This window comes from Lichenostomus cassidix, chromosome 5 (assembly GCF_008360975.1).
Source record: "Lichenostomus cassidix isolate B80296 chromosome 5, HeHo_3.0, whole genome shotgun sequence".
NCBI lineage: Eukaryota > Metazoa > Chordata > Aves > Passeriformes > Meliphagidae > Lichenostomus > Lichenostomus cassidix.
Window position 1 is genome coordinate 17,280,521 of NC_139486.1, and position 27,027 is coordinate 17,307,547.

The following is a 27,027-nucleotide window of genomic DNA, read 5'->3' on the forward strand; positions in this document are numbered from 1 at the left end:
AGATACTTGAAATGCAAATTTACCTGCACTTCTCAAATATTAGAATCTGTTTTAAGTGCCAACCTGTGTTCATGAATCCCTTTTATCTGTTCAGGTTTAGCCCAGATTCTCGTTACTTAGCAGTTGGTTCCAGTGAGAATGCAGTGGACTTTTATGATCTGACTTTGGGTCCTACACTAAATCGAATCAGCTATTGCAAAGATATCCCAAGTTTTGTGATCCAGATGGACTTCTCTGCCGATAGCTCTTATCTCCAGGTATCAGTCATTAATTGTTCAAGGTGCTGAATGGAAAACATACTCGTGGCAGATACTGTGCAAGTATTCTCCTATGACAACTTCTAAGTTTTGTAACTAAGTGTTGGAGTGTGTTGCTGTCACTAGATTTATTTTGTTCTATTGGTAAGTCTGAATAGTTTTACTGGAGATGAACTACAGGAAATAAGCATAGAAATGAGAGACAGGTTTCAAAACCCCTGTGATGTGTCTTCCTGCATTTTTACCTCTGATGCTGATGGGCTGTCTTAAAAAGAGAAGGAGTCCAGTTTGTCATTCTGCTGGGCCCGGGGACCTATGAATTCTTCATCAATTATTCTTTATTAATTAGGCATTTAAATGTTAAGATTTCTTATGGCTTCTTACTATTGCTTTATGATTTAAAGATTTTTGAGAATTTTCAAGTCATTGACTGAATTTTCTTAATAGCTAAGTTATTTTAGTGAGTAAAAAGTAACTGCCACAAAAATGCTTTTCAAAGCCCTCTGGAATTATGTTTTCATCTTTTGAAACAAGTTAATATATTGTAAATTCTCTGTGGTCACCTCGAAGGTCTCTACGGGTTCTTACAAAAGGCAAGTGTATGAAGTGCCTTCAGGAAAGCAGCTTGTGGACCAGGCTGTGATCGACAGAATAACCTGGGCTACTTGGACAAGGTAAATGATTCACCCATTTACAGCTGTTAAAACACCTGGAACTTCCAGGAGAAACACCTACTGTTTACAAGCATATTTGATGCCTTCAGTGAGATATTTTCTTTTAACACACCCATCTGCTCTGGCAAGGCAGTACAGGGCAGGTTGCCTCAGTCGACAGGGGCTGTGTGACCTGTGAGGAATCTGATAAAAACTGATCTCTCACGAGTGCCCTTGTACTCACTGGGTATCTCTGGCTCCTTTGATACCACTCTGGCAGCCTCAGTGTTTGTTTAATTGCGCTCTGCAATCATCTGGAATGGTGCACTGGTTTTTTTTCAGAATAGTGAAGAGAGTACAAGGACAAAACGTATCAAAACGTGAAAAGACAATACATGACTGGGGTAATTCAAGTTTATTTACAATACAACACTAATGGTATCTGTGTAAGTTGCAATAAATATTTGCATATTAGAAGGCATACAAAAGTACTTTTAAATGCCTTATTGTATTTCTTTCAAGATAGTACATGAAGTATAATACCACATTTAATTTTTATTTTACAGTAAAATAATTTTGTTTTCTATTCTATGCAAATCTGAATTTCTGTGCCTTATTTCAGTCTCTGTTACCTACTTTCAATTATTGTCCTCTAATTATCACCTTCAGACAAAAATTGAGAATAAATACTTGAAATTTTTCCACATATGAAACACTTTAAACAATAAAAAACCTGACTATTTGTTTCAATGCACAACTAAAACTAAGCTTTTAGAGATGTCTGCAAGGCTCAATTTGATAGGTTTCTGGTTTTTGTTTGTGTAATCCAAGTTTTGTCACCTCTTTGAGGCAAAAACAAGAAACCAGTATTTTCTGACCCAGTGCAATATGTCCATTGTAAATCATGCCTTTTTTCATGAAGTATACTGTGCCTTGAATGGGGGGAAAGAATCACAGAAAAGTTCCCAAATCATTCGCCTATTAACAAATCATTAATTTCTTGTGTCTGTGCATTCCTGGAAGTATGCACAGGCATTGTAAGCAGAGCTGAATAAAAGCCTTTTTACAAGGCTTTGCTAAGGAAATTTTCTGGAGTGTTAAAATAATGATGTTTGCTGTTTCGGACAGTTTTTCTCTCTCTGATTGTAATGAATTTTCACTGAACTCAGAGAAACTTCTCTTTAGATTAATACAAAAATATTACAGAATCAACAAAACATAGTTGTATGCAATAGAGAATATAAATTTTTTTCTTTTCCAAAAGCTGAAGCTTATTCATCTAAGGCTTATGCTGTGATGTTCTATTTCTAATTGTCTTTGGCAAATGCTTCACTGGACAATATTAGTACTATTGATTTCACCTCATATTCTTTCACATTGTGATGGGCCACATTATTTTGGGAATTATATCACTCAATCAGTTTCAGAAGCAATTAAGGAACAATTTAAAAATTGATTACAGAATAAAAGCTGTATGAGATGTTCATGTGTGAGAATAAAATATAATCATTGTGTTTTTATGGAACGAGTTACAATATGAGATCTGCTTTCTATTTCCTTATTCTTGTTTTTGCAGTGGTTTTCAAAAGAATCTCTTGCTCTTCTGTTTCAGTGTTTTAGGGGATGAAGTAATTGGAATCTGGTCCAGGCATGCTGAAAAAGCTGATGTGAACTGTGCTTGTGTCTCTCACTCGGGAATCAATCTCGTAACAGGCGATGATTTTGGCATGGTCAAACTGTTTGACTTTCCATGTCCTGAAAAATTTGTAAGAACTTGTTTTTGCATGGTTACAACAACAAGTACTGTTAATATTAGGGTCTTGTCTTGTTTCGCTAGAAGACGTATAATGGAAATATTTTCTTCTCTAAATTTGTAGCTTTTTAATACCTCTGTGTAACTTTAGTTCTACAGTCTTATAAACATGCTCCACCTCAGAGCTTTCCTACCATTTTGTGCAAGAGCTCTTGCTATAACCTCTTGAAGGTGCTGGTATTGTCTGCCAGTCTGCATTAGCATGGTGTCTGCCTAGTGAAATTCTCAAAGGCCTTAGTGAATTCCACATCTCTGACCCATTTGGCAGATGAGGAAGATAGCTGGTGGTTTTAGTCCCATCTGTGTAACTTCATGGATTAAGAGTTTATGGATTTTTCACTAACACTGATAAATTGTTTCACTGTTTTTTATAATTTTAATTTATAATGTTTTTTAGATTTTTTTTCACTGTTAATTTTCAAGATCTGAGACTGCACAGGGTAAATTGCTCACACACTTGCAATGAAAATACTTCTTTTTTCAGAAAATACTTCTTTTTTCAGTGAGAAATTTTACACAAAAATTAGAAGTTAATCATGTGACAAGGTGTATTTCATATTACTGTGTTAGCTTGAGCATTGTTCCCAGTTTGCAAGGGCTCTCTTATTGGCTGACAATTTAATCTGCATTGCAGCTCAATAGTAGTTCTCCTTCAGGAGATCTTTCGCATTTGATAACCTGTGTAACTTTCAAATGTTATAAATATGTGATGCACTAAAAAGGTAGACAAAAACATGCATGCCTTGTTTGATTTAGGAGGGTACAGAATATTTAGACTCTCTCATTCTGTTGCTGTTTGGGTTTTTTCCAGGCAAAACACAAACGATTTTTAGGTCACTCTGCCCACTTAACTAATATTCGATTCACAAGTGGAGACAGATACGTGGTCAGTGCTGGAGGGGACGACTGCAGGTAGGTGTCCTTGCCATTGCTGTCAAAACCTGCACACCACTGGGCCTGGATAGTCCATGACAACATAAAGTTCAAGTCCAGCCTTTGACCTTTTATGCATGTGCTTGCTTTCATGTTTGTACATAGAGAAAAAGATATTTGTGACAAAATAAATATCCCAGATGTTAATGTGAACAGCTAAGATTTCATAAGTCAAAACATTCACATCTATGTTTAGAACATCATACTTTTAATGGAAACCTGTTTCAGCTGTGTTAGCCATTTCTTTTAACAACATTGTAGTCTTCTATATCTCATATTTAATATCTTTCTGAAAATGCAGCTTATTTGTTTGGAAGTGTGTGCATATGCCTCATTGAGAGAGACATGGAGACCTGCAAAGAGGCCACTGCATGAAGTACCAGGCATGAAATACCCAGGATTGCAATGTGACATTCTACTGTGCCCTGCATGCGTAAGAAATGACCCAAGACACAGAGCAATCTGTCTCTGCAAGACAAGCACCTGGAGTCTGCCAGAAGGATGGACTGTCACAAGGACACCAAGGCTGCTAGGTTTGCTTTGGTGTCAGATAATCTGGGTTTGTATTCCACTCACTGCCAGATGTTGAAAACGAAGTATGTGGATGAAAGGAAAAAGTGAATTGTTAATCAATGTACAGTTTCGCAGCAAGTTCTTGGGGTTTTAATCAAGAGATGCTATTTCTGACCTAGTGCTGTACATTGATTTATTTTCAGCATGAATGTTTTTCCTTTAAGTTTTGAGGTCTAAATAGCATAGATAAAAAGAGTATTTCATATTTTATTACTGAGAGAGACCATATATTAACTCTTAAATATATAGTATTTTAATAAATGTTGAATTATTATAATGGAAATTATATTTCTATGGCTGTTCAAAAGGAAACATCATCTGGTGAAGCAGAAAATAATAGAGCTGATTCCTTATGACTGAAATATTTCTGTATTTAGAGGCCTGGGTCACAGTCATGTCTGGTGAAAGCCGTTGGATATGCATGATCTTCATGGCTAATTTAGTGTTTTTGTTGCACTTAAACATTAAATTAGTTCTATGAGCAAAAATAGATTTGCTCACTTTGCGAGTGCCTTGCCCACTACCTAAAAGTCTAACTCCAATTTTTGCCTTGTGAATAAAAGTATTCTCAGTGGAAGAGAGATTATTGCTGTGTTACTTGACTGGGCTGTGAGCCTCTGTGCTGGAAATGAGGGCCAGGGTGAAGATTTTGTAGTCTTGTTGTTGATAAAGCTTGGGATGTCACCAGTGGCAAAAATAGAATTTCAGAGCAATATTAATTGATTTTATTTTCTCAGCATCATAGGGGAGATTGAGAGAGAATATAAACTTTCCAAGTATTATATTTTATACATTTGAACTTTTTAACAGTTAGGACTAGCTGGGAGATGTCTCTATTCAGATTTCTCTTCTGATTGTAAAAAATGTCCAATCATCTGCTTCTTTGAATGGACCTGCTGTCACCTCGAGCATTTATTCTATCCTGCAACATAACTGAGATTCTAAGTTGGAAAAACATTTCAGTGATAATAAAAACCTGAACAAAGCTGTGTTTTGGGTACAAATGAGGAAGATTTCATCAGCTGTTTGTCTAAATCATGTCACAGAGAAGCATTACCGACAGTTAATTTTCATGCAACATAGCAGGGATCAAAAGTCACTAATTATCAGCCCTGTTCTCATTGTGGCATTGTGCTGTGAACAGAAAGCTCTCTTTCTGTGTAAAGAGAGCACTGCTGACAGTGGCACTTGTTTAGGTCAGTCAAAAGGCTTTGGTATTATTCATCTCTTGCATTTGCTAATGCCAGATGAAAGAGAAATAAACCTCCTCTCTTCTTGTAATCATCTTGTGTGCTTGGTGGTTACAGAGGCAATGGGAGGGCTTGCAGGTAGAAGAGGAGGAGAAAAGTTACAGAGCCAGAGTTCTGTGCTCTCCTTGTTATGTGCTACACAAAACTAGTTACCCAACTGTCTTAGGTAATATATTTTATATATCAAGTTGTAACAAATATTTATTTTAAAGAAGTTGAAGAATTAAACAGTTATCAGGTTTCTCAGCATGATGGTTCTTAGCAAAGTCTTGCCAGTCATGCAGCTGCTATTCTACAGGAGCAAAAACTCAGGACTTGGTCCTGAGTGTACAGTAATCTTGCCAGTAATATTTATGACTTTAGGGGAATTGCATATGAGAGATGTGATTAGACCTGATGTATCTCATAACATTGTTTCCTGCCTGTCTGTTGTACATGAAAATTAGTCTTTGGCGTTTAACTCTTCTCTTTACCAGAGAAATGGTTTGCAGTGTGCTCTTCTATAGCTGTGATTCTATCTCTTATTAAACACATCTCTGCAGGACTTTTGGACTTGAAGTAAGATTTGTCCTGCCTCTATTTTAAAGTTGCCTTTCATTGGATCCAGATAGATGACTGTTAAGAGCTCCCTCATAGTCTGTCCTACTCAGACTGCCAGATCAAAGTCCATATATTTCTGTCTCTGAGTTTTCCCCTCAAAATCCTAGGCTCAGTGAGCTCTTCTGTAGGTCTTCACCCAGTGAAGGAGGTATGTGAATCAAGAGGGTTTGTTCCTCAAATCCCTGTCACTAGTCCTCCTCCCTCCCCCTACCCCCTTCATTAATACTGTGCCTCTCCACTGATAATTTGTCCATTGGTGCTTTTCCCCTGAGGAATCCCAAAGGCCACACCAGAGCTGAAGGATGAGCAAAAAAGGCTGTGTGGATTGCAGAAGGACTGCCCTGGGAGGGGCAAGGCTGAAAGCTGCAGTGGGAGAGACTGAGCCTCCAGGTCTTCCTGCTTCTTCACTCTCTTCCAAACCTCACTGCTGCTGTAAAGGGCTGGGATGGGAGCTGGAAGCTGAGGAGCTCTTGAAAAACTGAACTGCCAGCATTTTTCCTCCTCTTGTAGCCTGTATTGGTAGCTAGTGTTTTCCCTGGTGAAACTGCTGTGTGGTTTGCCAGGTAAAATGGGGGCAGCCAGTTGGGAATGATCACAAATGTTGAGGAGAGGAGGGAGCAGCGCCTCAGCTGCAGTTTGGAGCATTAATGCTCCAAATTAATGTGGATTTAGCTGTGATTCTCTGCTGAACTGAAGAGCTGGCTGTCAGCACGGTCCAAGTTGGCAGCTTTGTGGTGGTTTTGGTCCTTTTGTCTGTGATGGTGCTTGCTACTGTGCCTCATTCGCTGTTTACATTGAATGCTACTGTAGTAACTTGCTAATTGTTGCCAGCCGTGCTTGAAGCATGTGTACATGGGAACAGGCTGCCTGGTCTGATCGGCAGCGAGAGCTCGAGGCTGGATGCTCCACAGAGAAGTCAGAGGATGACAGAACCCCACAGGATAGGTCAGGGGAGAAGCTGGAATGTGGAGGGACTGGTGGCAGCCTTTCATCTGGAAGCATCAGAGAACTGTGTGCAGGAGGGTTCTGCCTGAAGCTGGAGAAAGCTTCTTCTGTGGTTATACAGCACCAGGGAAGGGAAGGCAAAAGTTTTTTTATAACTCAGTCACTCATAGTGGATGGTTTTGTACTGTAGCTTGTCTTTTTGGTTAGCAGAAAACACATCTTTGGGATCTTTAGTTAATTTCTCTTAAAACTAGAAATATTGCTGAGTAGAGAACTGATTCAGTTAAATTAAAATGACATGTCACTTAAAAAAATAAATGTGCCCTTGAAAGCTATTAAGCGTGCTTAGAAAAAAGAGAATAAGGAAAATCCAGCTCCTAGGAGCAAGGAAGTAGTAAAAATAAACACATTTAGAACTGAAAGTTGCCATAGTGCAGAACTGAGGAACACAGTTGAGAATTAGGTCAGAGAGAGCAAATTAGCCAAATACCTTGAATCATTTAGGCTTGAAATGTTTTTTTTAAAAATTTTTTTTTTTTATTCTCAAGAAGGTAGCATGTATGACTTTCTGATTTTGCTAGGGAAAGCAAGAAATGCTGTGAAACTAAAGGATAGTATTTCAGAAAAAGGCTATTTTATCACTTGACAGCCTATGGAAAGCATACATTCAGAGCAACTTCTGACTTTGCTCTGTATCAGGGTTTCAGTGTTAGCAAGATTAATTTCTGCATAACTGAACTTCCCACCAGTCAGGTTAATGCTGACCTGGAATTGTGCCATCAGAAAGCAGGGACACTGCAGGCGAGACATTCCTCAGTCTAGAAACTACCCAAATAAAGGACTTCAGTACCAAGAGCAGAACTTGGATAGCATTCAGGAGTGACTTAGTTTAAAATCATTATCCACTTCTCTCAGCTGCTACCTAAACCACCTCAGCCCCACTGCTAAAATTGCCAGTTTGCCAAGAGACCCAGAGCCCTTGAGCACCAGCCCTGCAGCAGCTCTCCTGCCTCGGGATCACACCCAGAGCCCAGGCTGGATGTGCCGGGCAAGGTGGAAGAACATTGTCCAGAACATTTTGTTTTCTTGTCAGTGTTTTGGACAATGTGGAGCATCCTGTAGACTACAGAAAGGGAAGTAAGACTGCAAGTCACAAAATAGATTGCCACATCAGTGCTGTAAACATCCCTAGTTGCATTGCATTTGTGTGCTTTTTTGTTCTTAATTTTTTTTAATGGTTCCTTGTGATCTGCTCTGTTTTTCTAAAATTTTTAGCAGCATTTGATTTCTGCTCATGTGGATAGATCCATGTGCTTGCCAAAGCCTACTGTCATTCTTTATAGCACTCACTGTTGGGTGGTTACCAAGCCCAATTATTTTGTTGGCCTTGGCTTCTGCTCTTCACTTAACTTTGTCTTCAGACTTGAACTCTGCATAGCTCATTTTAGAAATAAAAATAGAAGAGTTTTAGGTGTATAATATGCATAAAAGCCACAATAGGTTTCTTTGCCAAAATTATTTGCATCTAAGAAGTACCGGGTGGTTTTCTTAGTCTATTTGATGCTAGAACATGTAAACACTCACCATCGTTTTCTCAGTTTACTAACAGCAAACCAGTCATAACCTTGATACCTTGAGCTGTTTGTTCATTGTGAGACCAACAATCCAACCCATTCACTTACTTCTTTGGAAAGGAAGAGGAAGAAAAGCATGGAACATGTGTTGTCTTCCCCATCCCTCTGTTTAAAACCAAACAATAAAAGGTATAAGGTCTGAGTATGATGACAATAGGCAATTCCTCTAATTTCCGTAATTCTTACAAGTTCCTCTGCCTTTTGGAATTATGGAACATAGGGTGGAGGAAACAGTAACAGGAAATCAGTAAACAATATGGAGAAAAGGCAGAAGAAAGGAAAGCAGAGTAGGGAGCACTCAAAAATAGGCAAAGGCAAGACAAAAGGACTGACATGAGTAGTGGTAAGTGGCAAACATCTTTCAGGTGGGAAGTATTCCATGGCTGCTTGGGAAGTGTAAGGACTTGCCTGCAGCCTTTCCTTGAGCACTCTGCTGCTCACAACTTTGGTTGTTCTGTTTTTGGGAAGATGTAGCCACTTCCATTCACTGCTCTATTCACTCCCATACTTGTGGGACACCTGTTCAGAGCTGAGGTACAGCAGCAAACAGCATCCTGCAACAAAGGAAGTGCTACAAAGACAAAAGTGCTCTCTAGTACTGAAGGCTCAGGCAAAAGAGTTTAAGGATGCATTTTAAAATGCTACTCATCTTTCCACCTAAGCCAAACATGGATTGTTTTAATAGGCCTCTTCTGATAATGTTCTTTAAACAAAAAAGTATTAAACCAAACAAATATACTTCAGAAAACTCTTCAGAACCAAGCTGTAGCAATTACTGCCTTTCTTATTTCTTTCCTATTCAGCAGTTCTTGGTTCTGTTCCTGGGCATTCACAACATTTAAGATGACAGACATGAAAGCTGTGGTCTCTATTATGTTTAACTCGAGATGTCACAGAAAGAGGAATCTGCAGAGGGCAGTTCAGATCCTACTTGAGCTGAATTTTCCTTCAGTGATTCCATGCCATGGGCCTTCAAATATATAGGAAGTCAGGTTAATGTTATGTAGACTCTACGAATACATCTGAGTAGAAATAAGTCAGCGTAAAGTTCTTGATTTTGTCCCATAGTAACCATTACAAAACAAGGAAATCATTAAGGTAAACTTCATGTAAAAAACAATCCAAACTCATTAGAGGTGCTAGTTAGACAACTGGACTTCTACTTGTAGCAACTGTAAGAAACACAAAATTTGTGCATGAATAGCTGGACTGATCCTTCTCCACCTGCTAGAGGGCAGTTGAGTTTGGGACACGAGAGGCAGGATGTTCGTATTGCTTGGTGTGTTTGGATTTCTCTTCCATAAGCCAAAATAGGTGTTTCCTTAGTTTCTGTTGTTGTTTGGGTGACAACTTCAAGACCCTACAAAGTGATTTTTCTCTTAGCAGCACATATCTTACTTAGTTTGGGCACAGATGTCATGTGAGAGCTTATTGAAAAACAGAAAGCAACCCCAAACCAAAACCCACCAACCTCAAATGTTTTTTGTTTTTTAATATCCCCCAAAGTATTGTCATGTTTGTTCCAGTGATGTGAAGATATGTGTGATTCACACTGTTTGTAAAGGAAAGCAGGTTTTATCCACTTAACTACTAAGTGGCCCCCACATAGCAGGTGTTTTAAACCAGAGGATTAAGGCCAGTTGTGCTTTACCAGTCTTGTAAGATTAATACTTAGGAGGGACAAATGCCACTGTCCCATTGTGTGTGCTGCTGCACAGAGCTCATAAAACTGGTGCTCCCTCCAGGTGCTCTCAGGGGGGCTGAGGCAGGGGACAAAGCCGTAAGGACAAAAAGGTAAATTATTGCAACAAGCATTGCATTGGTGGGCTCTGAAAAAGGGCTTTAGTAGAAGGGTATTTTAGTTTCAGTCCTCTGCAGGGTTGCAAACCTTTGAGGAAAACAAATGTTCACGTAATATCCTCCATTATTGCTTCAGTAGGTTTGGCTACTACCACTAATCCTCCTTCCCACAGAAGCCCTTACCCCAGCTCTTCTCTCCCAGCCACCAAGTAAGTTTATTTTTCCACTGTAGTAGCTGAGAAGTTGGCCAGCTTTAACCACAACTTTGATGTTACTGTGGTCACTTGTAATGCAAAGCCAATCCCAAGCATTCTGTTGCTGAAAATTAATTTTCTATTAACTTAGTTGCAAATTCTTGCAACTGGGGAGAAGGGAGGGGATCTTTCCATGCAATGGAGCTGGAAGTCGTATTGCCATACACCATGATTTTTCAATCCACCAGTTGCACCCAGGACATGTCCTACACTGTATTCTTTTGGAATCCAGTAAATGTCCTTTCTAAAGAGACTCCAGGCATGAACACAGACACACATTGCATGAAATAAAAATGGTTTCCTGTACTTTTGTGAAACGTTGGTGCTGTTGGGTAGTACTTTACACATTTCTGGTCTGTTTTTTTCCTTTTCTTGCTACTATGTACCCTGGTATTGTGGTTTCAGGTGCAAAATAACTTGGTTTTGGTTTTTTTTTTTTAAGCAGTATCTGGTAATTAGCTCAATTTCTCCTTTTTATTTCAGTTATGGGTGATGGAAAAGCTGCATTACTGATTTGTGAAGCACGTTAAGGCATTTTTAATGTAAAATTTCATATTCAGGCCCAAAACAATAACTTTAAAATGTAACAGACTAAGTAAACGCCCTTTAAAACAAACATTCCCTTTGAAAAAACTGCACTTTAGCTTTGTGGCTTGGTTTGTTCACTATTTTTTAGCAGAAAGCAAGCAGCAGTTCCTTTTGTCACTGTCAACACTGTGCAGTTGGTGACAGCCCAGCACAGCAGTGGAAATGCAGCAATGGACATGGTCCTGGTCTTCTGCTGCCCTTACAAATTATTGTCTCCTCACCCCACACAGAAACAGCTTCAATGGTGGCAGCTATTTCTGCAAGGGGCAGCTAATGAAGGCATTGGGAAATTCTGTAGAAAAATAATGTTCTTTGCAGTCCTTCATCTGGAAACCCATTCCAGCAGTGCTCTGTGCAACACTAGGGCACATCCTCTCCTCTCCACTCCCCTGTCAGGTCACCTTACAAAAATACTTTACTGTAGTTCTTTAAGCTTAAAATCCAGTTGTCTGTTCAGATATGTTGTTTCATTATGGAGTGTGTCAGATAATCCCTCTTGCTTTAAAAAGAAATAAAAAAAAAGAAAAAAAGAAAAAAAAAGTATTTTAAACTAGTCCAAAGGTATGGTCATGTATTTCTGTAATAAGGATCATGGGTTTAAGTGTACTCCATTTTGGTTTCCACCATGAACATCTAATTCCTGTAACAATGTTGTATGTTTATTTAAAGTATATATATATATATAAATTAAATGTCAGATTTTTGCATTAATTAAGATTTTTTTAAATTTGAATATGAACTTTGAGTACTTTATTTAAAAAAAAATTTAAAAATACTTTTCCTGGAGTGTTAAGTTTCAGAATTCAAGACTATATTTGTCAAATTTAAGTTTAAAATATGTAGCTATCATTGTTTTCTGATATTGAATGTAAATATTTGTAAAAAGAAATTTTTTTGTATATTTTTGTGAAAATGTAGTTCCCCAAAATATAAAAAGATTTAATAAAAAAGTGCATTTATGTTACTGTTCAACACTTTTCATCATTTTAATATCACTTAAACATATTTATGGGCATGTGTGCGGATTGTTTTTTTTTGCCATATAAGTCACAGGAACCTTCTTCAAGGAGAAAACCACAGTCTGTCCAGTAGAAAAAAGAACTCCTTAGAATGAAGTTCAGGGGTACTTTGTTTCCTCTTGGAATAAATGGAGACATCTGAGTGTATTTTCAAGTGAAGTGGCAGTTCGTGGGCTTTTTAGGTGGAGCAGAGAATCAGTAATTCTTTAATTGTTCTGGCTTCTGAAGTGGTTTTTTCCCCCATTTTAGAGAGCAGAAGGACTGTGACAACCACTGCACTGGAAAAACAGCCAAAACACAATGCATGTGCTTTGTGTCTGTGCTGGGGTGGAGAGTTCAGTCCCTGGCTGTGCACAGTTCCTAACACTTGCTGGACAAAAAGTACTTCCAGTACGATCCAAACACAGGAATAAGCTTCTAGGTGCTTCTGCTTCTTCTTTAACACACCAAATCTTAAACAAGGAACATTACCCAAACAGAACACAAAACGTGCTTTGAAGGTTTTTAATGGAATTTAAAGTAAAATTTTTCTTACACAGATGTTTTTTTCTTACAGTGTAAAAAAAATGCAAAATTGCCCAAACTTACAAACTTGGAAAATTAGAGACATTTCAAGTATGCAATCAACCTCGTTTTATGAAAACAATGTATATTCAAAGTCCAAAATGCATGAGTCTTTCCTAGCATCCTGTGCCCTGGTGGTCAATCTTCCTGTCCTCTACTGTCCAGAGGAGGCAAAGCTCAGTTCCAGGTTGTATCCTATTCATTCACTGAGGAGGAAGAAAAAAACAATTCCCTAAGGAACAATTCTACCCTCTGTAAAGATGATTTGAGAACTGCTCTGTGCCCTACCCCTGCAATAGTTAAAATCTTTGCAGATGGGATTAGTTGGAGTGAAAAGATCATTCAATTGTGTGAGCCTTAAGACAGGCCCATAGCTGCAGCTTTGGGAAGTTTGCTACTGGTTTATGAAATCATGGGTAGATGACAGGAAGGAGCTGCTCTGCCAGAAACACTCAAAGAAACAGCTGAACCTATTGAGGAAAAGAGAGCTTAGACACAAGATAAAACAATGGTTAAATGATTTTCAGCTTTACTCAAATACAACTCAGAAAACACAACCTGTACAGGTCAGGATTCCACTGACCTGCAAGACACTTGTTTATCAGGGTTGCATCACATTAGTTAATGTTTGTACAACTACAATCAAACAGCGCTGAGCTCTTTATGGAAGAAAGCTGCCCTTAAGGGGTTTCTTCACACAGTCTTCGTTGCTCCTCACACACATATTACTTCTGTAAGTAAAACTACATTAGTAATGTCACAACATACTTTCTATTTTTCTTCATTAGGTTTAGAGTAGAGCTTCTCACCTGGTTTGAGCTCGAGTCCATTTCAAGGCGTGGCGTGGAGGTACAGCAACAGTGGGATGGTAGAAAGTGCAGTCTGGTCTTGTACACTGTGTATTAAACCTACAATGCTAAAACCAAAAGTATTTCAGAAGGGGCTGCTCAGTGCTGGCTGCCTGATCAAACACGCTGAGCTGCACTGCAAGCTTGTATTGCTTTGTGATACCCAACCTGCAACTGAACCAACACCCCCCTCCACCAGTGCAACCAGCTCAGCCCAGTGACAAGAAAATCCTTTTTAAAAAGTATCAGCTATGAATTTGATGCTCCAAAACTGCCACTGCACTGACAGGTAGAAATGCCTTTGCTTTCAAGGGTTTACAGAGTTCAGTTTGAATTGACTTGGGCACACAAGTTAGGAGCATGACACAGCATTATGTGAGGAGGGAGAAAAGCCAGAGTATCCAGCTAATAATATCTCAGCATGGGTGTTTTGGCACAGCTAGGGCTTAAAAAAGCACAAAACTTCCCGGCATAAGATGCAGGGACCCAATTCTATAGAAGTACATAAGTAATAGACTCCTGTAGTATATAAATTACATTAATACACTTCGGGGTAACAGGGCAATCTTTGAAGTTTTTGTATAGTGCAGCACATCTGAAGAGCAAGGAGTCTTAAGATGTATTCCTTCCAAACAGGCTCCTCCTTTGTCCCCAGCATCCTGGCTGGGCATATTTTGAAAAGAGCTATGGCCTGTTTGAAGCTCCCCAGCAGCATCAGATAGAAAGATTACTTAAAAAGTCACTGCTTTTGGAAATTTTGCTTCTAAGCTAAAGTGTGAAAAGTAAAAGCAAAAAGTGTGAAATCCTAGTAACGTTTCCTGTCCCAAAGTAGCATATTTCAAGTCTCTTTCTAGAAAGGAAAGAAGATAGGAGATATATCTTACTTTTGGGTGGTAAAATGGACACTCCATTTTCTTACAAGCTGGAAAAAACTTGCACAGCGGACTACTGGACGATATGGACAGTGTGGGCAGGGGTGCTAATAGCAGAAATGAAAAGAAGAGGAAGTGAGTCTGGATCACAATAAATTGCCTTTTAAGACAGCTCCACACAACCTTAAATACATCAATCCTCTGCAAGAAATTCCATTTCATAATACACCAAAGTTCAGCAAGAAATATAGACAGCATATCCTAATGCAGTTAGTGGATCTCATCCTAGTGAACAAGGCTATGAGGTAATTGTTTAACTTGGCTCTTCACCATTTCAGGACAGGAAGTACCATGGTCAAGGCAAAACTTCCAACAAATTACACAGAGATTCTGGTAGGCAGAGAATCTCACATGTTAAATTTAGACAGCAGCAAGCCTGTTAAAGTTTCAATTGACTGGACTGAAAAGTTCAGGCACTGCACTTTCCAGGAATACAGAGGAGCTGCTGGAAATGATACAGGAGACAAGCACATTGTACTTGGTTTCTGGCAAAGTAGTAACACTGCATTGAACTGTGACTAGGGGCTACATTAATTCTAAAAGATCATGCAGTAAAGGCCCTGCACCTTGGCATGGTTCAAGAGGCTCAGCAACACCAACCCATATCCAAACACAGCTATTGCCTTCAGCAACTAACCTCATCCTGAAAGTCATCATTACACCAACTTAACTCCTACACTTTACGCATTAAAGAAAAAATGTCCAAAGGGAGAAGCCTCTGTTTTCAGCTTGTGTAATGAGCCCTTGGTATAACATGTGTCCAATTTAAGCAACAAATCTGAGTAAAACTGCAGTGCTGGCTAATCCCTTCAGAGAAATGGACAAGTTGTGCAAGTCACCACTTTGGCCTTGCACAGACTTCATATGGACTCTTGCATAGGAGTGTTGGGGGATTTTTCTGATAACAAGTTTTGCAGCAACACTGGATAGTAAGTCTTCATCTAGCATTAAGAGCTGAAATAAAATTTGGTCAATTCAGGCAAAAAAAAAATTTTTTTCACCACTGTCAGTTTCTGTTTCCAAAAATACTGCTGTCCCTTCAGCACTTTCATCTAAAACAAGATGTGCTCACCTGGTTTAGGACACGGATGTGGGGTTCGTCGACTGGCGTGAGTGTAAGGACAGTCTGGCTTAGTGCACTTCGCATCATATTTACAGTTTGGATGGATGAACAGGCATTTATCAGCAAATTTGCAGTTAGGAAAAGCTCTGAGGGAAAAGAAATTGAATCAAAAGCTCATACTTGGAGCAAAATCCCTAAACAACTGTTGCACATGAAAGGCAGAATATCACAGAAAAGCCAGAGGTGCAGCAGGGTTTGCGCATGTGTTGGTTCCTTCCCAAGCAGGGCACACGGTGTAGAGTGTGAACTGTGCACCCAAACACCTGCACTGCTTCCCTTCCTGCAGACACTCCTTCCATGCAGTGAACAACTGAACCACCTCACTCTTAGGGCAGTTTGGTCCCAAGCTCCTTGGTGCAAGCCAGGAGATATCACTCTTAGTGTGTGGCACAGTGTGGCAAAGGCACTATGAAATCACACCTTCCCAGAGAGGGGCACAGAACTCCCTAAGTTACATAGCTCATTCTTGGAAGAGAAAGTTTTATTTTGAATTTAATTACACCAGATTTTAAAAGATAATTAAAATGTCTGAGTGAATGAAGCTGCTTGATCTGGCAACAGTTACCTCAAAACAGACATTGATTTTCTAGACTGTTGCTGCTTACGGAAGAGAAGTCAAAGGCACGGGCACGTTCAAGAGTTTGCCTTCTCTTTCAAATGTAAAACCCACAACCATGACATTACTGTGTAATGATACCCAAAGGTTCAAAAGCACTGTGACAGCTGGCAGAAGAGGGCCTGTTCTTTTAAGACACTAATTGCTGCATCTTTAAGCAACTCAGAAACACCAACCTGTATACTAAACTAAAGCTTTCTTCTACAAGGGCGCAGCTGCCATCCCTGTATTCTGATATTTGGGAGAAGGGTGGAAAACAGAAGGAATTACAGAGCAGTAATCTAGCTCTGATCCCACCCTGACAGGCTTGCACTGTCTTGGAATATTTACTGACACAGAGCAGAAATTTGTACCACTGGAAAAAAAATCAAAATAGCATGTCAAGTGAATGAGCTCTGTACTACTCACTTGCAAGGTAGTGTGGGGTGATGGTACACACATTCATCTCCATTTTTACAGGCAGGCCAGTACTTGCAGCGCTCAAGCACCTTCTCCTGTTTTTGTAGCATACTTAGGTCTTCCATTTCCACTAGGATGATAAGAAAGAAATAAAAAAAAACAACCCCAAGCTGGGACCTTTATGATACTATATGCAATTTGGTGTAAGCAATCTAACATAATCAGAATTCACTACACTTATATTCTCTCTTGATCAAAAAAGTCATGACAGTAAAAGTTTACGTACAATCATATTTTCTGAAGAAAATTTCCAAAACCATAAACTGAAAAGTCATAATATTATAGACTGACAGCTGCCTTTTGGTGATAAAAGATCAAATTTGCCCTGTTTACAAGCAAAATACACCAATTTTCTTTGCAAATCCAAATTGATTCAAAGACTTGAACAGACAAGACAACGACTCCAACTGAGCCTGAGGTATGACTGTTCTGCTGAGCCATGAGTTAATTACAGTCATGCTTCCTTTCTCCAAGATATGTTTTGCTCTAGAAAATTATTTCAAGAGATGAAACTTAAGAATCAGTTTTTACGCTAATCAGATTTATTAGTATGGGGGCATATACTGAAAAAAAAACCACTTTCATTTAATTTGTTCAGACACTTCAGTTACCTGAACCCAGATTCCAGGCCAAAAAGCACTGTAAGAAATCCTAAGCTGAGACATTCCACACCTTCATTACTCTTACAGGAACATGGGACTTTGACTTTCTCCTATTTTAACATTACTTGTAAAACCTCATTCCCCAAATTCAGACCATTTGTCTTACATTCCCAGATCCACCTAAACCTTTGGTTTTTCCAAGTTTTCCAGGACTGCTAGACTTCCCTCTCTGCTCTTACTAATGACACAAATTGCTCCAGCTTCATTTCATCCTCAGCCTCATTTATGCTTTCTTCTCACAGCACACCAAAGCCAAATAATGCTCTCCTGTTATAGGACCACACTGGCTCGTACAGATCACTTCCACACGGATTTGACTGTGTGTGAACTTCAGTCACATTCCTGCTGCTTCACAGGAATCCTTAACAGATCTAGTACTATATTGGCAACACTCTCCTGTACCAAAGAGCTTTCTTTTGACAGGAGTATGAAACTACACCTGTAAAAGCATGGATTTGCAAGGAAGTACTCTAATCACCATTTCTCTGTGCTAGTAAAAAGAGGCACATGGATACACAACATTCCTTTCTTCTTTAAGCCTGCCCAATATGTGCAGTACTTCTGCAGCCAGGGGGACTGAAAGGACATGGACCTGAAAGATCTTTTGCTGTGGTTTTCTCATAATTGCATTACACATTTAAAGCTGGATCCATGAAATTTAAGGGTTCTCAGTACTGCATCAAATAGTATTTATTTGGTTCAGAAATTTGGATACATTGCTATTATGGAAAATTACGATCTTCATTTTTCTAAGAAAGCTAAGTAAAAAACATGAATCCAAGCACAGCCCTCAGGCAAGTATTCAACAGCCCTATAACAGAACAGTAGCCTCTGTGTTTTTCATCACCATGTCAGCATTCTAAACAATTCAAACATGTGGCTCAGCAAGCAATTTCCCACGTTATTCAAAAGAAATATAGAAAGACAATATAGAAACCTCCATGTAAAATCATGCACTGTTAAGTTTTACATTTAGGTTCTAGCCACTGGACTGTACAAACACATTACACTTAAAAGGCTCCTTTTGATGTCACAAACCTAGACAGAAACATTAATACCATCTGACATATTTTTAAAAGTTCAAAGCATGTCAATATGTTTAACTGTAACATCTCCTGTCCATTGGCAGAGGGACAAATCATAATAGGTCAACTAGAAGCGCAGATTTCTGGCAGTGAAGACCAACTACATTTGCAAAAAAAAAAAAAAAAAAGCCAAATTTTACCAATACTGAGATGTGTGGAGAAGTACCACGTGCCATCTTGCTCTAGTATGCCAAGATAAAGGCTTAAGAGATGGTCCCACTGAACTCCCACATTTCGTTTGCTTAAAGAATGTTCTAATTTGAAGAATAAACACCATTGCTTTGGTTTCTTAAGAGCAATATATCCACGAGTTGTAGCCATGATCAAAGCAGCACACCAAGGTTAGATCCTGTTGGTAAGTATAATTACCGTCACAGTCCTCCAGCTGCCTGGTTACAATGTGCATCTGCTGTGCTCGAAGACCTTTTAATCCTCTGCCAGCACACATGTGCTGGGTAACTGGCTTTAATCCTTCCATTATACACATATCTTCCTCTTCCTGATCAGAAAGGTATCCTGGTGGACTGGGCACGCCATCCAGAGTCACAATGAACTTGGGACTAGCAGGTTTCTCTGGCTGTGCAAGCTGGTCTCTATCAAAGAAAGAAATGTAGTTAATTTAGATTTTCTGACTCGAGGTTTGAGTGAATGTAAGCTGCGCTAGTAAGTGAAAGTACACAAGCTTATCAATAGGGAGTCAAACCTTCTTTTAGTAACTACTGATGATGCACTCCAGTTAACAGTTTGCTTTCTAGTCTCCCTGAAGGACTAGTAAGAACTACAGCTCCCAGGTACAATCCAGTTTGTTACGTTTTGCTCAAAAGACAGATCCAAAAGGTCATTTAAAAACAGTCAATCCTGTGGAATTTACAGTTTTGAGACAAAAAAAGAGGGCAAATACCATTCTTGGAATTACAAACCTTTTAACATACAAAACGTGTCTCCTCAAAATTACTGAAAAGCATATTATGAAACAATGGTGTAAAAGTTTTTAGAACCACCATGAGTGAAATACTGATACTAAGAACTTTGACACTCAGCCTGACTAAAAGGTCAGTCTAGCCTGGTGTCCTGTGTCTGACAGTAGTCAGTGTGGGTAAAAGGGAGTACTAAAACAGGGGACACATACATTTTCTCCAGCTTTTCACCATTTCATTCATTTCACCTCAGGGATTTCCTGAATGACAGGTGATTCTAAGTATTTGGAGAACTGTGGAGTTCTTATCTTTGACAAACAGGAATGGGATAAACTTAGCTTCTCTGTGAAATGAGGCTAAAAGCAACTACACTGTAGAATGCTTTTAAGAAGAGAGAAAATCAGCACATTAAAAATATCAAAACATCACGAGCTAGAACTTGTAAGACTAGTTGTTACCTGGAACTTTGTTTGAAGCTGACATGAACTCTAAGCTTCTCTTGGTCAAACTCTACAGTAAGGAGCCTTAAGTCATTGTCCAGGATTCACCACACTTAATAGTGTGTTAAAAGACATTTCTTAAGAAATGTAATCTCAGGGTGAAACAGGTATAAAACTAAATGCAATTTAAGTAAAATGATAACTTGCCTAAGATTTCAGAAATCAGAACAAAAGAGCAGTACTTTTCAGTACCTTCTTTTTTCTTGCAAATCAAGGACATGCTCAAGCTACAGTTGACCCTGGAATTATTTCCCATTTAGAAGAATTTCTGGTAGGGCATTTTGCCCCTGCTTTTTTTCCCTCTGCTATTCAACACCAGTCCATTTTCCATGATTTCACACTTCCTGACTGGACTCACAAAGCTCAAGTATGAGCAAATGACTCCATCTAAACCACAAAAAAAAAGCAATTTGGCTAATAACAGTCCTAAATGAAGTAGCTTTTTACCGTGCTTGTATTAGACGTCCTGGGTGAACTCGCACTGTCTCTGTGCCCTTCTTTCCCAGTTGCTGATTCTGTGGCGTCATTTCCTCTGGTAACTTGGGCTTCTTCAGGATAAATGACCGAGTATCTGTGTGGACCATAGATTCTGGGTCACAGAAATCTGCATTGGCAGAAAAATTACATAGAAAAGAGTAAAATAAGGTGGTTGTTGAACTCTTAACTCATAGAATATTTTTAATATCAATTTACAGGGTTGATAAGCTAATTTCACATTGTTTTAATTTCTTCCTAGTAGCTTCCAGAAAACATTTTTACTTCTCTGTTAATTCCACAGAGGTGGATCAACAGAAGCCATAAGCCATATTAGACCAGTTAAGGAAATTTTATTAGTGGAATGCCTATGCTGCAACAGCACTGAAGGGGGTCAACTGCCCCCCAAATCTCTCATCCTTTGAACAGTTACTAAGGTAATGCATTCATTCTTTAGAGATGTAGAAATCAGTGTAATTAATTGAAAAGGAGTATCTTAACATTCACTGGCCAGTAATATTTGATTTGAAAATAAAAGATCACAAGACTTAACCCTGAGTCACTTGCAAGGTATCTTCAACCAAAGGATCAATCTGAAGCCGAGAAGAGAGCTCCTTTTGTTCAATTCCTAGAAAAACCCAAAAATACGAAGCATATTTTACTGCATGTCAACATGAAACTTTAAATTAGAAAACTGAGGCACACTCTCTGATTCTCTCAATTAAAAAAAACCAACAAAAACATTCACACTTTTAACAAAAAAAAGCCATTCTCATTATTATGAAGCCATTTCTCATTATTACATTATTTCTCATGTTTCAGGAACAGCAACATGGCAAAATCTAAGTACTGTAAGACACTACTCATTCCTGTAATCACTGCTCAGTACAAAAGAGGTCTCTGGGCACAGCAACTGATGAAGACCAAGTTCTTCCTCCTCACTCATAGAGGAGTTGGCCATTCAGAGAACGAACTCAGAGGAAAGCAACTAACAAGGGACTATTTTTTGGTCTTCTTAAAATAGCTGAAACAAATCAGAGCAGCACTGTTCTACATTTGAGTTATGGTTTGACAAATTTATTTTTGCTTTCTGTAGATTTTCTAAGCAAGCTGTCATTTCCATTTCAAATGGCAGAAGAGTGAAAATATTTAGCATAATTATTTTTCTGGGCATTACTTCAAAGGCTGATAAAGCTTTTCCTTACATATTTTACAAATACAATTTCAACTACTTTATGGCGGCAGAAAGATTCCAAATACATCTATATGAGAAATAAGCAACTGCAAAAATCTCTTTAAAACAATGTTTACCATTCCTTAAAAATGACCATGGGATGATGTAACAAAAATCTTACTCAACCCAAATTTTACTCATTATCTAAATATCTAAACACATATCAAGTATAAACTAAGTACTTGTTACAGAGATAGTTTTACCCCGTCTTAGTTCTATAATTCCTTGTGACTAACAAAGACAACCTCCGATCCTTTATAACAAAACCATGGTGAAAAGACACACTGACTGCCTTTAAATGTTATGCCCTTTAGGAGTTTCAAAACAGAAGTAAAAACCAAAGCTGATACAGTTAGCCTGGTATCAGCTGTCCTGTAAGAGCAAATACAGTATTCCTATATTTAAACTGAAAAACGAACCACTGGCACCATTTGTGTGGAAACCATGTGTTGGAAAGAGCATTTTAATACTTCACATGCTGGAAAATTATTCTTAATACTGTAGAGTATCTCCACTCTCACTTAAGCTTTGTGACAGAATTACTCCTACAAGATACTATGGAAAATATGCAAAAGATGGGGAAAGGAGAAGTTATCCAAACGTAAGTGCTTATGCAAAACTATTCTTCAGTGCCATATCACAGTGCTGTTACATTCTTTGCTTACTGATCAATTCCTCTGAGGTTGTCTGTGTGTGTGCATGTATACATGTATCTGACAGCCATGCTTTAGAAAGCTGCTTGGTCTTCAGGGCAGTTCTGCATGCAACTTTTGATGCAGATCTAAAAATTAAAAGCGTTCCTTTTTTCTGCTCAGCCTGTAAAATGACATCCCCTAGTATAAATTCTTAAAGAATATTATCAGGTGACCTTGCATTTCTTCAACTGTCTGCTCCTTTGGCTCTTCTACTTGAAGGTGAGAACTCAGAACAGGCAGTCTGTTTTGCACATGAATTACTTCTAACTGTGATTCTTCTGGGCTAATTCGAGCTCTTGGTGCCACTGGAACAGTCTGTTTCTGTGGAACTTTAAATAGAGAAACAATGGCAAATCATTGACATATTACCCAATCACACAATAATACCATTTTTACATATATTGTGCTAAAATAACTCCAATAAATTCCTGCACCCACAAAACAAAATCCCAAGCATCTGTCTCCACAAAAAGCATCTTTAGCTACCTGTGAAATTCTTAGTGTGCAAGCACATTTGTCCACGTGCACAGAGCACCCTGAGTGGTACCTCAGAACATCTACTTGTAAGACAAAACAGCGTGAAAAAGAATAGTGACAATAGCAAAGTATCCGTTCATCCACTTCTACATATAATTAATGTGGTACTTCCAAATTGTTTTGAAATCACTTTCAATTCCATCTTTCATAAAATAATCATGGATAATCACTGTTTCTCTTCATATGATGCCAGCTACCCTTTGCTAAAGAGCTTGCAAATAGAATACAAAATGTAATGGCAGCAGAATCACAGAATCACTTAGGTTGGGAAAGACCCTTAAGATCACCAAGTCCAACTGCATACCTAGACCACCACTGCCAAGTCCACCACTAAGCCATGTCCCTAACTGCCACATCTACACCTCTTTCAAATACTTTCAGGGATGGTGACTCCATCACTTCCCTGGACAGCCTGCTCCAATGCCTGACCACCCTCTCTATGAAGAACTTTCCTCTAACATCCATTCTGAACCTCCATCAGCACAACTTGAGGCCATTTACCCTTGTCCTATCACTTGTTATTTGGGAAGAGATCGACCCTGACCTAATTACAACCTCCTTTCATGTAGTTCTACGCCTGTGTTCAGATAGTTGTAGCATGGAACCTGGGGGTTTCAGGACAACAGGTTGATTTCATTATTCAGCTTCTGCTAGGACTATCAGATCTGGTTGTGAAAAAGTAAATTCTTCCCTTGGCTGAGTATCAGAACAGCATTCAACTTCTGATACAAACAACTAAAAGGCACCACTCAGCAATGTATTCATTATTTATGAACTCAGTGGGTTTTTCCCCCCTATGTGTTTTAAATTAGCTTACTTCCATATTCCATTCAAAATACTTATAAAAATATGTTAAATATTACTTCTTAAGTGGAAGAACCTGCATGATACTTCAGATAGAATTCACAATTCACCTCTGTATTAAAAAACAAAGTGGTGCTTTCTGCTCTCTCCACTGAAATATTCTCATGTTGGTAACTCAGACTACAAGATCATCACTATTAAAAAGATCAATAGTTTTAATTAATTTAAAACGTCCTAGCTACATCTCATTTCCTGCCATACTGCTTTGTGCACAGGAAAGAGCTTCCTGCATCACCCCAAAGTGCTGTTTCTTACAGTTAGTTTGCAGAATTTAACGAGAGCAGATGAGATTGTGGATAGTTTTCAGTCCTACTTAAGATGGTCTAAGAGTCATGGTTTAGGTAGTTTAGAGAATGCTCCTTTCCTAGCAAGGTGTAATGTTTCCTGCTGACAACATGTAGATTTATCAACAGGCAATGAAACAAAAGCACACGAGACAACAGCTGGATTTGCCCTTCTTCAGCAGAAGTCTCTCTTAGCCAGGGGAACTGAATGCCTACACACAGACAAATGCACAACTGCTGGTCAGCTGCAACTAAAATCACTGAACTGACACTGCAGCGTCACTGTTAAAGGACAACATACATCATCATACATACCCTGATACTTATCAACATACACTGATATACATCAATCACTATGTTCCTCATTATTCTGCACTTCTATTACCTATATCCAGGGCATGTTCATTTTTTACTGTTGGGCTTTTTTCTCCTCTCTTCTCAGAAGGAAGGAGGAGAATGAAGAAAGGGAAAAGAGATCAAATAAATAGTTCAAGCCACCTGTCTTATTCTGAATCATTTCCCCTTGGCAACTGCTGACTTCTGAATAACCTGACACTTCCATGTTGTATCTACACACTTCACAGACTTACTGTCTTGATTAATATATTTTAAATTCCTCTTTCCTCTCTTGTTTGTGCTTTCATAATTCATCACTGAAAATCAATGTGATGAAACAGGACATGGTAAATTCCTCATGTGTATCACTGACTTGCTATTTAGCATTCTGTCTTACCTCTAAGTGCTATTTTTGCCTTGGATTTATACAACAGAGCTTGGAAATATAAAAATAATACAACAAAAAGCAAAACCAACACTAATTACCAGTGGAATAATTGGTTGTTTTTGTAACTGATTCCTGTGCTTCAGAGATTGCTTTCAGTATTAAATTCTTATTGGCCTGTTTTGAAGGTGGCAATGAAGGTCTAAAGGAAATAAAAAAAGTAAATTAATTGTACAAAAATTGCACAGCAACTGTAGCCATGTTAAATACAGGTATTTCAAAAGGTTAATTCAGGCATAATACTAATAGAAATCTTCATCTACAATTATTTTATCCTAATCAGTTTTCAGTTAATCAATTCTCTGAGTGGATGGGGATCCACAAAATGGTCTAAAAATGGAAGTCCTGTGGTGTGATTTCACCTCTCAGCTCAAGTTGCTGTAAAACCATGCTACCTCTAAAAGGCCCTCTCTGCCATTAATTCCTTCCCACCTCTGCCCACCACTCATCTGTTGCTATGTCTGTGCTGGCACCAATAATTATGCAGCTGTCCTGAGAAATACAATCCAGCTGCATAATTAGACTGACTGTATCAAAAACATGTTATTTGTAAAAAAGGCTTTCTGCTTTTGTCTTTAGCATTGGCAATAAATAAATCAGATAAATATGCTGTGGATAAAGTCAATAGTGTATTAGCTTAAAATAAATCCTATACAAGCTAGCACTGTACGTCAGTAGAATCATCTCTTCTCTAGTTTAAATGTTCTTTCTCTACTGCTGAAAATTAGATACAAAAAACTGATGTATTTTGACTAAAACCCGACATTTAGACAGAATTAGGGAGCAGAAAAAAGATAAAAACTTCTGAAGACTGTTTGGAAAGTTAAAATCACCCTAAAGAACAAGTGATAACTGGTTTGAAAACTACTCCTGAAAATAAATCAAAGCAGTTCCAATTCCCAAAAAATTATTTTACCACAATACATACCTGGCCTGAAACATGCCAACATTAAAGTTTTTTGCCAGTAAACTTTACTCAAATAATGTAAAAATTCACATTCTATTGCATCTTATATACAATAATGAAAACAGGTTACAAAATCAAAGGCCAAAGGGTGGCATAAATACGCATCTCATCCACAGAGTTGTGAGATAGTACAAAAAATTTTAGAATGGCTTACTAAATTTTGTCTGTCAATTTTCAAAAGTGCAAACTGATTTCCCCCACTTCCAGAGTTTTTGATCAATAAATTAATTCTTGAAAACCCAGAATCTGAGATCTTCAGTACCTTCTCTCTGGCTTTGCAGGTACAGACACACTGCTGGAGATGCTTCCTGTTCGCAATCCATAGTCTTCCTCTTCCTCTTCATCTTCTCCATCATTACAGAACTTTTTCACTTTGACTACCGAGCTTACAACAGGCAGCCGTCTCTTCCTGGAGCTTTCCTCCTACAACAAACAGAGCAGGCAAAACAGCTCATTTAGCATAAACCATGTATCAGTAAGGCAGCAAAGAAAGCACTGCAATTCCACCTAGAGCCAGGAGATGGAGAACTCTCATTCCAGTCGCACCAGTGTAGGACTGCACAGTGTGTACATAAAAGTGACTGCACTGGGTAATATGAAAATCAGGCACATTTGCTCTGAAACATCTCATTGAAAACCTAACTGTAAATGACATTTAGAAAAAAAAAAAGAAAAAAACTCCCCAGTACAGACAAATTTTATCCAACACCTATAGAAAACCAGGGTTTTCAAAGAAATTTATAGCATACTTCAAAAAGAATCTGTTGAAAATCAGAGAGAAAAGTGGAATCAGTATCAATGACTTTCTCCTTTGTATCAATTCTCATTTCAGAGACGTGTAAGGATTCATTTCTATCAAGCTGACATATTCCAAAGGAAGCTAATCGTTCAACAGAGTCAGGACAGTGTAGTTTAGTCAGTGCAAGGTCCTGGTATCTCTTCTGGACGTCATTCATGATAAAGTAATAGAAGTAACATAAGACCTTTGTCAAACATTTCAAAGTGAGATGTTCATGTCATTCATCAATGACTTATGTACAACCCTAAATAAATCACTACATTCCCATCTGCACTTCTCCATTCTCAAGAGCAAAGACACCAGCACGTATCTTTGTAGAGCATTCTAGATTTCCAAATAAAATTAATTATCCTTTATATAGAATGAA

At 38.5% G+C, this 27,027-nt stretch overlaps 2 protein-coding genes across 5 annotated transcripts in view; one reads left to right on the forward strand and one right to left on the reverse strand.

Annotated features, from left to right (window-relative positions):
- Window positions 1–7,251, forward strand: part of EML5 (EMAP like 5) — a 103,700-nt gene extending 96,449 nt beyond the window's left edge. For both annotated transcript variants that reach the window (XM_085061588.1, XM_085061589.1), the window contains 5 exons: window positions 95–257; window positions 828–931; window positions 2,523–2,676; window positions 3,535–3,635; window positions 3,958–7,251. In XM_085061588.1, coding sequence (XP_084917714.1) covers window positions 95–257; window positions 828–931; window positions 2,523–2,676; window positions 3,535–3,635; window positions 3,958–3,994 — 559 coding nt within the window. In that variant the 3' untranslated portion in view covers window positions 3,995–7,251. The remainder of the gene's footprint in view (window positions 1–94; window positions 258–827; window positions 932–2,522; window positions 2,677–3,534; window positions 3,636–3,957) is intronic.
- The window catches only part of ZC3H14 (zinc finger CCCH-type containing 14), a 503,257-nt gene that overhangs the window by 467,028 nt on the left and 9,202 nt on the right, over window positions 1–27,027 (reverse strand). For 2 of the 3 annotated variants that reach the window (XM_085061590.1, XM_085061592.1), the window contains exons 7-17: window positions 26,124–26,284; window positions 24,936–25,036; window positions 22,602–22,757; window positions 21,053–21,127; window positions 20,473–20,629; window positions 18,978–19,201; window positions 16,811–16,931; window positions 15,736–15,872; window positions 14,616–14,710; window positions 13,693–13,799; window positions 12,810–13,089 (exon numbers count right to left, since the gene is read on the reverse strand). In XM_085061590.1, the coding sequence (XP_084917716.1) occupies window positions 13,083–13,089; window positions 13,693–13,799; window positions 14,616–14,710; window positions 15,736–15,872; window positions 16,811–16,931; window positions 18,978–19,201; window positions 20,473–20,629; window positions 21,053–21,127; window positions 22,602–22,757; window positions 24,936–25,036; window positions 26,124–26,284 (1,341 nt within the window). In that variant the 3' untranslated portion in view covers window positions 12,810–13,082. Of the gene's footprint in view, window positions 1–12,809; window positions 13,090–13,692; window positions 13,800–14,615; window positions 14,711–15,735; window positions 15,873–16,810; window positions 16,932–18,977; window positions 19,202–20,472; window positions 20,630–21,052; window positions 21,128–22,601; window positions 22,758–24,935; window positions 25,037–26,123; window positions 26,285–27,027 lie in introns of those variants that run through there. The other variant, XM_085061591.1, reaches the window with a different exon arrangement.